Source organism: Siphateles boraxobius, unplaced genomic scaffold (genome assembly GCF_051911475.1).
Source record: "Siphateles boraxobius isolate OS27281-9 unplaced genomic scaffold, OSU_SipBor_1 331, whole genome shotgun sequence".
NCBI lineage: Eukaryota > Metazoa > Chordata > Actinopteri > Cypriniformes > Leuciscidae > Siphateles > Siphateles boraxobius.
The window spans coordinates 205,001-219,736 of record NW_027508955.1 but is presented as its reverse complement, the minus strand read 5'-3'; the positions used below and the strand labels follow the sequence as shown (position 1 = coordinate 219,736).

The following is a 14,736-nucleotide window of genomic DNA, read 5'->3' as shown; positions in this document are numbered from 1 at the left end:
CATGAGAATCAAATTTGTTTGTCACACACGTCACAGTTTGAGTCTCTATTTGTTCGAGAACACAAATGTGCGGCATCTTTGTCCAACCGCCGAAAACCAAATGTTTGTGGCCCTTTAGAAAAGCCTGTAAGTTTGTTGTGGGCATATTTGCAGGACATTAGGAGGGAGAATTGCCGGGCAGCGTGAGCATAGTGAGAATAATGCATGTTATCTAGCAGCAATCACTCCTGTCCTCTGCACAGCTGGGTACCCAAACACACACACACACACACACACACTGGCACATAGTGACACACACACACCCGAAAGCATTCAGTGCTTCAATGAAGAGTATGCTCCTCATCTCTGGCTTCACACACACACACACACACCTCCAGACGCTCCACCTGCGGCGTGTGAGAGCTGCTTCTGTCAGGCTCCAGCACATGCTGACAGGTAATCAGGTTGGTTGAAGAAATGCATGAGGCATAATCACACACACACACACACACACGGGCCGTCATTACCTAAGCGGAAGACGCTGTGACCCGTCACGATTGCATCGCCTCCATTTGTTATTTTTTGTATCGCTATTCATCTACAGGCCGAACACACAAACACACACTGAGCAAACCGTCCCGCTATACAAATACAAACAACTACAGAAACAATCCCAATAAATAAATAAATAATGCATATTCTGCTCTAATATTCACATGAGCTGTAAACAAAGAGTCAAGCTTGAGGAGTTCAGAGACTAGTGACGGCCGTGTGTTTGTGAGCATCTGAAGATCACATTGATTAATGACCAGCAGTAAATGCTCATCCATTACTTGAACTAAACAATGCATTAATTCACCTAACCATTGTTATTTAAGCTGCATAATATCCAAATATAAGTCTCTATTCAGTTCATATAAATACCCTTCAGGAATATCATGCAACAAACAAACAAGTAGTGACTGAAAAGATCTACATGTCTGTCAATTTGTTTTTTAGAGAAAAAAAACTATCTAGGAACAAGATATGCAAATTAGCTTGCATTTTAATATCTATATTCAATGCAAATAGTTTTTGTGCTGAAATCATGCTTTTGTACTGTAAAGTCAAGCATCTTGATGGATTCTGGACAATATAACAGTGTTGGAGATGCATGTAAATATCAATTACATGCTGAAAAACTTTAACTGTTATACAAATGAAAAACTAGTTTTAGACATTTTTTTGACTTACCTGCATTCATCATAACTTGTAACTGCTACGTGATTCTAATAACAGTATGAAATAAAATGATGAGGTTGTGCATTTAGAAATACTAGATACTACGTCTGATATAAAAGGAAAATCACAATCAGTTTTTGAAGGAATAACAGCAAACAATGAAGATTCAGTGATGCAGTTACTCACCCTCACTTCATTCTGACTCTCTCTTCATCAGCAGACATTGAGCAGACGTTTAGCAGACGTTCAGCAGACGTTCAGCAGGCGTTCAGCAGGCGTACAGCTGACGTTCAGCATACGTTTAGCAGATGTACAGCAGACGTTCAGCATACGTACAGCAGACCTACAGCAGACGTTCAGCATACGTACAGCAGACGTACAGCAGGCGTTCAGCAGACGTACAGCAGATGTGCAGCAGACGTTCAGCAGACGTACAGCAGATGTACAGCAGACGTACAGCAGACGTTTAGCAGACGTACAGCAGACGTTTAGCAGACGTTCAGCAGACGTACAGCAGATGTACAGCAGACGTTCAGCATACGTACAGCAGACGTTTAGCAGACGTACAGCAGACGTACAGCAGACGTTTAGCAGACGTACAACAGACGTACAGCAGACGTTTAGCAGACGTACAGCAGACGTTTAGCAGACGTACAGCATACGATTAGCAGATGTACAACAGACGTACAGCAGACGTTTAGCAGACGTACAGCAGACGTTTAGCAGACGTACAGCAGACGTTTAGCAGACGTACAGCAGACATTTAGCAGACGTACAGCAGACGTTTAGCAGACGTACAACAGACGTACAGCAGACGTTTAGCAGACGTTCAGCAGACGTACAGCAGATGTACAGCAGACGTTCAGCATACGTACAGCAGACGTTTAGCAGACGTACAGCATACGTACAGCAGACGTTTAGCAGACGTACAACAGACCTACAGCAGACGTTTAGCAGACGTACAGCAGACGTTTAGCAGACGTACAGCAGATGTACAGCATACGTTTAGCAGATGTACAGCAAACGTTCAGCAGATGTTTAGCAGACATACAGCAGATGTACAGCAGACGTTCAGCAGACGTACAGCAGACGTTCAGCAGACGTTTAGCAGACGTACAGCAGATGTACAGCAGACGATTAGCAGATGTACAGCAGACGTTCAGCAGACGTACAGCAGACGTTTAGCAGACGTACAGCAGATGTACAGCAGACGTTCAGCAGATGTACAGCAGACATACAGCAGATGTACAGCAGTCGTTTAGCAGACGTTCAACAGACATACAGCATACGTTTAGCAGACGTACAGCAGATGTACAGCAGACGTTTAGCAGATGTACAGCAGACGTACAGCAGACGTACAGCAGACGTTCAGCAGACGTACATCAGACGTTTAGCAGATGTACAGCAGACGTTCAGCAGACGTACAGCAGATGTACAGCAGACGTTCAGCAGATGTACAGCAGACGTACAGCAGATGTACAGCAGACGTTTAGCAGACGTTCAACAGACATACAGCAGACGTACAGCAGACTTTCAGCAGATGTACAGCAGACGTTTAGCAGATGTACAGCAGACATTTAGCAGATGTACAGCAGACGTACAGCAGACGTTCAGTAAATGTTTAGCAGACGTTCAGAAGACGTTCTGCAGCTGTTGAGCAGATGTTCAGCAGACGTTGAGCAGATGTTCAGAAGACGTTGAGCAGAAGTTTAGAAGACGTTCAAAAGACGTTTAGAAGACGGTCAGAAGATGTTGAGCAGACGGTCAGAAGACGTTGAGCAGACGGTCAGAAGACGTTGAGCAGACGGTCAGAAGACGTTGAGCAGACGGTCAGAAGACATTGAGCAGATGTTCAGCAGACGTTTAGCAGACGTTGAGCAGATGTTCAGAAGACGTTGAGCAGATGTTCAGCAGACGTTGAACAGACGGTCAGAAGACGTTCAGCAGACGGTCAGAAGACGTTGAGCAGATGTTCAGCAGACATTTAGCAGACGTTGAGCAGATGTTCAGCAGACGTTTAGAAGTTGTTCAGCAGACGGTCAGAAAACATTGAGCAGATGTTTAGAAGATGTTCAGCAGACATTTAGAAGATGTTGAGCAGATGTCCAACAGACGTTAAGTTCACGTTCAGAAGACATTCAGCAGACGTTTAGAAGGCATTGAGCAGACGTACAGCAGACGTTGAGCAGATGTTCAGCCAACGTTTAGCAGATGTTCAGCAGACGTTTAGCAGATGTTCAGCAGACGTTTAGCAGACGTTTAGCAGATGTTCAGCAGACGTTCAGAAGTTCAGCAGATGTACATCAGATGTTTAGAAGACGTGCAGATGTTCAACAAACGTTTAGATCACGTTCAGAAGACGTTTAGCAGATGTTCAGCAGACGTTCAGAAGACGTTGAGCAGATGATCAGAAGACATTGAGCAGTTGTTGAGCAAATGTTCAGCAGACGTTGAGCAGACCTTCAGCAGACGTTTAGAAGACGTTGAGCAGACGTTTAGCAGACGTTTAGAAGACGATCAGCAGACATTTAGAAGACGTTCAGCAGACGTTGAGCAGACGTTTAGCAGACCTTCAGCAGACGTTTAGAAGACATTCAGCAGACGTTCAGCAGACCTTCAGCAGACGTTTAGAAGACATTCAGCAGACGTTCAGTAGACGTTTAGACCCTCAGCAGACGTTCAGCAGAATGTTCACACAGATCATTTACAGTGAAATCAGACCATGATCAATACAAATCAGATCTGAGAGCCGCAGTAAGACTTTATGACTTTAGTTTTGGAATAAAGTCTCATAGACTAGTGGTATATGACACTGTTAGGGAGTTTTTTGTAGTTTCATTCTTGGCTGAACTACTCCTTTAATTATCAATGGTTGTTTCCACAGGGTCCTGTTTAATAAGACAATATATGAAATGACAAACACACGGCGAGAGAAGCAGCACAATCAGTTCTGGCCTTCAGCTCCGTGTTCTGCATCACACCTGTGTGTGTGTGTGTGTGTGAGTGAATGTCAGTGGGTGTGTTTGTGAGTGTGTATCAGTGAGTAAGTGTTTGTGTGTGTATTTGTGAGTGAATGTGAGTGTGTGTTTGAGAGTGTGAAGTGAGAACAGCTTCCTCGAGCTGTTGGTCACAGCTGAGACTTCAGTGTGAAAATCTGTTCACCAGACATATGTGTGTGTATGTGTGCGTTTGTTCAGCTCAGGTGTAAACAAACACAATTGTGTGTTTGCATGGCTGTGAAATGTACACAGACCTGAGGCAGAATATAAAAAGTATCAAGACAAAAGCAAACTTCAGTGAAAGCAAAGAAGTTCCCATATTAAATTGTACTTAATGTCACCGTGAAATCAACTTTTTCAAGAAATATTAGTGCTTATTCTAAATGATTTATTGGTGCACATCATTATTGTGCTAATAATGTTGAATCAGAATAAGTTCCTCTTGCAGCATCTCTTCTCTTCTCTGATGACGAGGACGGGGAAACGTGTCACTCACATGAGATCAGCCAATTGCAAACCACCATTCAATCAATTCCTCACAGACACAATCAAGCCCCGCCCACTTTTGTTCTTGTTCCAGAAGCGTTTCACTCTGATATATACGGCACAATAGAGAAGAAAAGACTTGATTTTCATGCTGACTTTAATATAAAAGGTAAACTTGTTTCCATTAGCTTTAGAGACAGACTGAACTGATGAATGAAGCAAAATGACTGATAAAAATTTAGCTCATATGATACCAAAAAACCCCAAAATGATCAAAAATGAAAGAATGAAATTCCTTTTTTAGTGTTTTATTCCGTACACGGCAGAAACAAACGTTCATGTTTCAAACCCGCATTAACTGGCACTGATGGACACTTTTCAAAAGTAATGAGGGACGCTGAACAAATATTAATTTCTAGCTGAACTATTCCTGTAAGTACAGTAATGCAGTGTGTGTGTGTGTGTTCTGTTCTTCTTTTTGGGGTCTGTCAGGCTCTTGACTGATGAGTGAAGCTTCTTCCTCATCTCTCCACGGGACTGTTATTGCTCTATAACAGACACTTACACTTTATTATGAGATGATTACAGCACATTAGCCATTGTTTGGAGTTTAAATGGGACTCTAAAACGCCACTTAAGCCATCGACTCCGTAACGCCACATCACGGTCCTGCAGGGCTTTAATTATGACACGCGTTCAAACGCAGACGTGCCACTCCAAATAAACGCGCGCAATTAATTGCAACCGCTGTCGTATATCAGTCCCTCGCTGATTTATTGTCAAATTAGTGCCTGTCTGTGCCTGAAGGAGGAGAAGGAGGGAGAGAGGATTCCCGAACACCTCAGCTCATCTCCGAGATCACAACGCAAACACACACTCCGACACGGACCAATGGCGCGAACCGATGACAGCGGGATTCACTCATGATGCGTTTGTTCGCAGATTGAGAGTAAACATGGCAGCCAGTAGAAACACTTGCGGGAAAACAATTAAATTTGGCACACAGATAGAGGACAGTCTGAACATGAACCACCGCAATTTTGGAGTCTCTAACTCGATCCCTCTAGCGCCACCAACTGTTCAAAGTTGCACTGTGGTTTATGCTAATAATTTTTGATCCATAAGGGCTAGAAAGAAATTATTTTTTCTTCTGATTCCTTGACTCAAGATTCGATTGCAACCTCTGAAAATGTATCCGCCATCTTGATTTTTTCCGAACTCATCCTAAACAGTTTTGTCTGATTTTCAGCAAAATTAGCTCACGACATTTTTAGACCATGCTGGCTTTTTAATAAACGGAACCATTTTTGAATAATGCACGAATTAATTTGAGGAAGAGAACGTAAAAATGGACGTAAGGCTATATCTCAGCATACCGAGGCGAATTTTGGGCATTGACAATTTTGAATTTAGTTGTAAAATATATTTTTTTACGAACACATTATGTGTAATCAGCACTATGCCCTGAAGTTACTCAAAGTTTCAAGACACCGCCACCATGTGGTCAAATTAATAATGAAATTCCAAAATTACCAATAGCTTTTGGTTATTATTATTATTTTATTATAGATTCATTCAGTCATACAGAGAACTATGATACCAATTATGCCATATTTGGTAAAAAAAAAAAACTTTATTAATGTTATTTATCAATGTTAGTTCATAAAAATACAATTGTTCATTGTTTTTACACAATGCATTAACTAATGTTAACATATATAACTTATGAATTAAAAAGTGTATTAGTAAATGTAGAAATTAACTAAAATGAATAAATACCGTAGAAGAATTGTTCATTGTTAGTTCATGTTAACAAATGAAACCTTATTGTAAAGTGTTTCCATTATTATTTATGAAATGTACTTGCAATTTTTGCGTGAAAACAGTTTCAAAGTAAATCCCACACTAAATTAATTTAAAGAGTTTATGTGTTGAAATCTGTAAGTAAACTTCACATGCAAAATATAATTACTTATTTCTTTCTTATGATTTTAGGGTTTGCTTGACGTGAACAAACTCTCCACAGGTTCTGAGTTTTAATGCTCACTTTAATCCATTGATTAAGCAGCAGCTCTTTCAGTCTGTCATATTTACTCCGAGTTGTATTTTTAAATGCATGTTTCTGAATAATCTTCTGACTCAAAACACATTATTCCACTAAAGATGACGGGCCAGAACTACTGCTGTGATCAGAACAGAGTCGATCAATAATCTCCACCCACCCACCCACCCACCCACCCACACACACACACACACACACACACACACACACACACACACACACACACACACACACACACACACACACACACACACACACACACACACACACACACACACACACACACACACACACACACACACACACACACACACACACACACGATCAGCAAAAAGAGATGCATTTTTCTACAGGCTTGATTTTATTGGGATTAGACGTTTTAGAAAATCATTTGTAAAGATCTGTCCATTTACAAAGAATCTTGTTGTGATAAAAATGTTTGTCAGGCAGAATCCTGGAGAATGAACGTGGAAGATTGTAGACGTGTGCATCGTGAAAGTATTTATCAATATCATCTGTTCACAACTGCGGCATAAACGCTCGGATGAGATCCGACAACGACACACACACACTCCAGATGTTCACAGTCTTTACATACACTACTGTACATTTACAAAAACAGCTTCCATTACCATAGGCCGAAGAACTACTAAGACTCGAGTAAAAAAATTGTTCTGAGCTTTTTAGAAGAAAAATAATGAGAATCACAGTCTGTAAACATTTAGCATCATTAGTCTATTATAGAATTGTTTGTTCCTCACTTGATATGGAAGATAAAGATTTCGAACATCATCCCGAAGGAACAAAACACTGTCTATTGTCAAATACTGTCCAGAGTGTTTCACTCTTACATGTTCAAGTCAGTTTGATGGGATTGGGAGATTTCCTACATGCACTACTAGTCAATTTAAGACTTTTAGTTCCAGTGAATGATTAATAAAGTAGTGATTGATCATAAAGCTAGACAAAAAAAAAAAAACAATATAAAGAAAAACAGGCCTCTTCGTAAGTGTGTGTTAACGGGATTCGATCCGCTCCGTTTTACCCAGATCTCCCGGTTTAATGGTCGTGGAATCCAGGCATCGGGAAGGGACGGGCGAAAGCCTCGACGCGTGAACGCAGATCAGCGATACGAGATGCCGTCTCTGCATCTTCCAGCAGGAAACTCTTGAAATCAGACAGTTTTTCTATAAAAAAAATAAATAATTTTAACCATTCCTTATGGACATTGTCTTTTTCATTTTTTATCATTTTGCCTGTGTTAATGCCAGCTGCATGCATTTATCCACAGGTGTCTATTTTTACCGGAATTTTAAAGCATATTAAAAACACCACAGACATATAAATAACATGTGATGAATCGATCATTATATTTGATTTAACCCTTGAGCATCCTTATGGACATTTCTGTCTTCATCAGTTTTGTTTTTTTGATCACTTTGCCTGTGTTTATGCTAACATAAAATTTGGCACAGGTGTGTATTTTTATTAGAATTTTACTATTTCACCTTCATTTCCTTTAAAAAATCTTTGCGTTAATAACACTAAATAGTTCATATCAGGACCCTTTGGACAAAAATGTCCCCATTGAAACTGCAATTTTTAATCCCAGGGCCATTTAACTATAAAACTATGCAATCTTTGTTGGCTTAAAAATTTTAATTTTTAAAAAAAATTACCAGATTGTGTCATATTTTCAGGTTTGGCCTTTAAAGCAAATACTCGCTTTATCCCTGTTTTCTGCTTCGGTATATTATAGAGCCAATTGGATAAATTATGCAGTGATAATTGTGTGGGTGTGTTGGTGTGGATATCAGAGTGTGGTTTGCATATGTGTAATTAAAAAGTGTGTGTGTGTGCTTGTAATATTTGAGAGAGAAAAATCACAAACCCAACCACCGTTTGTCCCAGTGAGTTTTTCTGCATCTAATGGGGAAAATGTGTCACTGCGTCCAAGCTAAATCTCACCGAAAGCTCATTTTTTAAGATATCAACCTCAAATTGGGAACATAACTTAGATTTATGGCTTTGATTTTCTAGCGGGTTTAGAGTTACAACATATTTCATAAAATATGAATTTTAAAATATAAAATAATGTTCATAAATCATTTTTATAAACTTAAACCTATATAACTTTTTTTCAGTTTCACTTATTAATTTTTTTTTACTTCAACAATTATTGCCAAGGGTCTTTAAAATGAGACCAAATTTAAGTCTGTGCTTCCAAGACCGTTTTTTGACATGGATATTTTTGTATATATATATTTGATATTTTGATATATTTGTAAGTTTTTTTAATTGATGCACAAGGGTTAATGTAAGAGAAAATTTCAGAACAGAAAGCTGTTTTCCTGCATGTATTTTTTCTTTTAATGTAGAAAAAAAAACAATGTAATGTTGTCAGGCAAACAGTCAATAGAGCACGATAATCACTGTATGGTTTACTCATGTGGTTTCCAGTGGTTTACTCACTGGTCTTGGTCTTCACGTCCAGAGCGATCTTGATGCCCTGATCTATGAAATCCACAACCTGATGAAAGTCTGATTCCTTGAACTGGCGTGACGTGAGCGCAGGGGTTCCTGGGACACCAGAAGATGAATTACGGCACTCAATTCCATACACCTATATTTTATGTGAATTTTGGGATATTGCATAAAAAAAATGCCAAGATGCGCATAAAATCTTACAAATGCGCATAAAAAACTCATGCACTCAATTGCTATGTTTCCATACACCTAATTTTATGTGAATTTTGGAATATTGCAAAAAAACAACCCATAAAATCTTAAAAATGCGCATAAAAAACTCATGCACTAAATTGAAATGGATACTATTTTTATCCAATAAGAAGACATGCGCATTAACTATGATGGAAACACATCTACTGAATAAATCCCTTGATGTGAGAAGACGAAGTTAATTTGATTCAAGATTATTAAAACAATGATCCATTTTGATGTCACAGTGTCTGTGAAACACAAATTAACCTTCTAATGTGAAAGTAGTTACTGGTGTAATTTCATATAACATCGTTTCCATCCACCTATTTTCATGTAAATTTTGTTATAATCGCACAAAAAAACACTATATGGAAAAAGCAAGATGCACATAACATTTAAAATAAATCCCTTGAGGTGTGACTTTTCCCTCAGCATCAGCTGTGATTGGATAACTGGAGTAACCAGTGGGCCAATGGCGTCGCAGCATCTCTAATGTTGGTTTGGTGTTTCTCGAAGCGTGTGATCAGAATGATTGTGTTTAATTCCCTCCAGAAGCGTCTCACACACACGAGTGTGTTCCCGAACACCAGCATCCGAACGCTACAGAACATGACAGCGTTTATTGCGTTTCGTCTGACGCTCGACACAAACTCATTTACGATGGAGGGAAAAAGGGCCCAAATGCTGAAACTTCAGTCTTTTATTACTGATATTTTGTGACGGCTTTGGTTCTCTTGAACACATGGGATGGAAACGCTGCTTTATACGCACATGATTTATGCAATATTAAATCCGTTACTTTGAGTGTAAACACAGCTAGTGTGTGCTTTATTTGAGCATGCGTGGCGTTTCTCACCCAGTCGAAGGCCGCCGGGCGTGAGCGCGCTCTTGTCTCCGGGACACGTGTTCTTGTTGGCCGTGATGGACACCAGTTCCAGAACTCGTTCTGCACGCGCTCCGTCCATTCCCTGAGGCCTCAGATCCACCAGAACCAGATGATTATCGGTTCCTCCTGAACATGCACAACACAAACACTCAGTCAATAGAGTTCTTGGGTCGCTTCAATAGACACTTAAAGGATTAGTTCACTTCAGAATTAATATTAATATAGTGACTTCAATGGAGTCCAACGGGTCGAAGGTCCAAATGTGAGTTTCAGTGCAGCTTCAAAGTCTCGACACGATCCAGCCGAGGAATAAGAGTCTGATCTAGACAAACCAGCGCACATTTATAACTAAATACACATTTAAATACTTTAACAACTAATGCTGGTCTTGCACGAGCTGTGATGCGCTATGTGACATTACGTAATCAGGGTGAAAGGTCAAGCGTGACATAGGGGGAAGAACCGACCCAGTGTTTAAAAAGCCATTGTGCAAAGACTAAGTCATTAAAAAAAAATCAACTTTTCATTACCCATTTTACTTCAATTATTATATAGGAGACTTGATTTGCAAGGTTTTTCATTTGTAAAAAAATGCAAAGTCCATTTATAGCGTTATACTTTGTGTGATATCTTGGCATTAAATGACAGAAGACTAGTTAACGCTGCAGTGTGAGTGTAAATCTGACATATTTCTCTCTTTTGACCAACGTAATCGATCTCTCAATATTTTTTCCTCTTTTGTAAAGTCATAAAAATGCTATCTTGTAGTTTCCATTATACTTTATAGAAGTTCACTAAACCATGACGACTTCTGCTTCTGAGAACCTCGAAATGTTTAGTTTGTTAGTGCAAACTGATTCAGTTTTGATGTCATGAGTGTAACGACCGTTGGATCGTCGTCTGTCAATATTAAACAAGGTGAAAATGATTTGCAGCTGCTTTAGACACAGAACTGAAGCAACACAACATGTGTGATGATATAAAGAGCGAACAGCTGTGTAGAGAAACATACAGCCATTCAATTAGTTTTGCATATGTGTCGGAAAAAACTACAGCTGATTCACGGCTTGATTTCACACATTCCCCCGGTAGTCAATAATTTTATCCCTTAAAACTCTCTCACTTTATCCCTTAAAAACATCTTTGATCACCAAATTGACATATTTAGACGTTTTTTTCACACCTTAAAATATCTTGAATGTAACTCGACACCCTTGCCTCATTTAGTATGCGCGGTTCTATGAATATGCAAATGAGCCCCGCCTCCATTCACTCACTCAGAGATCCACTGGTTGACGATCACACGTTGATCTGATTGGTTACAAGGTAGTTTGTGACGTCAGAAACACCAGCGATTTCAAAGCGTGTTTTTGAGACTGTCTTTGGTTCACTGCAGTTTTAAGCAGAAAATACTCAGCAATGCTGTCGACTTATGAACTTACACATGATTTGTGTTAAAGCGTATTAAAAACACCACATAGACATATAAACAACATTAAAAGCTGGATTTTCACCACAGGAGGAAGGGCTGTTCGCACCGAACGAACAACATTAATGTTCACCACACATGCCCCGAACGCACAAACACATAATTAAACACGATTAAAATCTTCAACACTTCACACAGAGTCAGTCAAACATCCGTTCTGCTGGTTTATTCTTCAATAAAAGTGATTTGGCTTCACCTGGAACTGAGAGAGTGTTTCTGTGAAATGCTGCTGCTTATAATGAGGAAATTAGCAGCTGAAGACTGTGAATAATAAACATCAGAAACAATTATTAAACTGAGGAAAGGGCTAAATAAATGAACTCATTTGCTATAGGTGGAAGAGTCTAAATGAGTCAGTCCCCCCGTGGTGAAAATCCAGCTTTTAATGTTGTTTATGTGTCTATGTGGTGTTTTTAATACGCTTTAAGACAAACCATGTGTAAATTCATAAGTCGACAGCATTGCTGAGTATTTTCTCCTTAAAACTGCAGTGAACCAAAGACAGTCTCAAAAACACGCTTTGAAATCGCTGGTGTTTCTGACGTCACAAACTACCTTGTAACCAATCAGATCAACGTGTGATCGTCAACCAGTGGATCTCTGAGTGAGTGAGTGAGTGGAGGCGGGGCTCATTTGCATATTCATAGAACTCCGAATACTAAATGAGGCAAGGGTGTCGAGTTACATTCAAGATATTTTAAGGCATGAAGACATTTTTTAAAGGAAAAAACATTTAAATATGTCATTTTGGTGATTGAAGATGAGTTTTAAGGGATACAATTATTGACAGGGGGACTGTAAGTGATCAATTTCACATTACTAATAAAAACAAACTCATTTTAATATATAGTGGCCAAGAACCGAAGGTACGAAGACACTTATTGTATCAGTTAGTTTTCTTCTTCTTCATCCGCTGTTGAGCACATATAACAGTATAACAAAAATGTGAAATTTGACACCACTGTGTTCTCATTGGTCGGCTGGAGCAGTGTGTTGTGATTGGTCGAGAACTTTGAGCATGTCTGGGAAATGTCCCACCCCTTACCATAACCACCAGTTTAACACACTACTAACTAACTCCACCAGGCCCCGCCCCTTTATACTGCACATTAATTATTATAATGAGGAATATTGTGAAGTGTTCATTCCCGGAAGAAACTCAAGACTACAATGGAGTTGTAGAAGTTTTAGGAGTTCAGAAACACTGACACTGATATAGAGAAGAACTGGAGCTTTTTCAACATGATTTTTTGATCGATGAGTCTTCACACAGTCAGATAAACAAGTCATTTTCAGACCCCTGGAAGAGAAGCTCGACTTCAGTGTAAAAACCCACCGGAGACGAGTGTGAAGCCCTTCTTTAGCAGCGCGTCGGCCATGGCCTTGGAGTTCTTCAGAACCTGAGCGATGTACTCACGAAACATGGGCGTCGTGGCCTGGAGAGAGAGCGAACGAAGAGCCATCCATTATCAAAACCCATAAATGAGTTCCCAAGTGCACAAGCTATTGTTCAGAAGAACATGAGACGGAATAGGAGACACAGAATGATATTAATTCAGAATATGAACAGTTAATAAACTGCAAGCAGGGTTCGTACAGACACTGTAAAATGAAATTCCAGGACTGTTCAAGCGCAACTTTTTGGTTTTCAAAGAATTCAATCAGAGATCTCACTTATCAGACAATATCTTTAGTATCTTTCAAATTCTAAAAAGGTAAACAGATCAACAAAAATAAACTAATAAAACAAAACAGTACAAATAAAGTGCAGCACATGCAATGACTGCGGTAACTTTAACCATTGAAAGGATACTAAGACAAAGATATCGTTTTCCTTATGGTTTAACTGATTTATTCTCACAAATAAATGAATGATGTATCAAATACTGGATATTTATGAGCAATATCACACTCATAACCATGTGAAATGCCTCTATATCTATATCAGACGGGTAGATTTTGTGTGAAAAGATTGTTTAAGATTGTTAATTTCACATATATTGTCTTTCAATAATTCAGTTAACTTTTCATAAATATGGCTGTTTTCAGGTTTTTTCCAGGACTCATATTTCTAAACGTCAAATTCAAGCACCTTGTACGAGCCCTGTGCAAGAGAAATATAGAATATAGAATAAATATATGGTACCTGTTTGAGAGCCACGGCGACGCCAGCGATGGCATGATTGTGTGGGCCGCCCTGAAGCGAAGGGAACACAGAGAAGTTGACCTTCTCCTCCAGGTTGTACATGATCTCTTTACCCTTCTTATCCAGCGAGCGCACGCCCTTTCGGTAGAATATAAGCCCCGCCCTGTGGGAGGAGCCACACGAGAGTGGGAGGAGACACACAAGAGGAGGAAGAGCCACACGAGAGGATGGGCCACATGAAAGGAGGAGGAGCCATGTGAGACGGGGAGGAGCCACATGAGAGGAGGGGCCACACAAAAGGGGGAGGAGCCATGTGAAATGTGGAAGAGACACACGAGAGGATGGGCCACATGAAAGGAGGAGGAGCCATGTGAGACGGGGAGGAGCCGCATGAGAGGAGGGGCCACACAAAAGGGGGAGGAGCCATGTGAGATGTGGAAGAGACACACGAGAGGAGGGGTCGCAGGAAAGGGGGAGGAGCCACACGAGAGAAGGAGACAGTTAATGATGAAGATCAAAATAGTAGTATGTAGTATATACACAGTATGTTCTGTAAATATGCAACATCCAGATTATCTACTACATTTTGCACAGATTGCATGAGATACTGTATTCCACAATGCAGTGCTCAACTTTGACCATTTTAATTCATCATCATGTGACAATAAAAGTGTTACACTACTTAAAATTAGAAATAAGTCTATTCTGCTCACCAAGGCTGTATTTCTTTGATAAAAATACAGTAGA

At 39.8% G+C, this 14,736-nt stretch overlaps 1 protein-coding gene across 1 annotated transcript in view; it reads right to left on the bottom strand.

Moving 5' to 3' along the window:
• Nucleotides 1–7,089: 7,089 nt before the first annotated feature.
• Nucleotides 7,090–14,736, bottom strand: part of LOC143701965 (serine hydroxymethyltransferase, mitochondrial-like) — a 46,899-nt gene continuing 39,252 nt past the window's right edge. The window contains exons 8-12 of the mRNA XM_077195629.1: nucleotides 13,990–14,152; nucleotides 13,180–13,279; nucleotides 10,325–10,480; nucleotides 9,220–9,327; nucleotides 7,090–7,934 (exon numbers count right to left, since the gene is read on the bottom strand). Of these exons, the coding sequence (XP_077051744.1) occupies nucleotides 7,807–7,934; nucleotides 9,220–9,327; nucleotides 10,325–10,480; nucleotides 13,180–13,279; nucleotides 13,990–14,152 (655 nt within the window). The 3' untranslated portion in view covers nucleotides 7,090–7,806. The remainder of the gene's footprint in view (nucleotides 7,935–9,219; nucleotides 9,328–10,324; nucleotides 10,481–13,179; nucleotides 13,280–13,989; nucleotides 14,153–14,736) is intronic.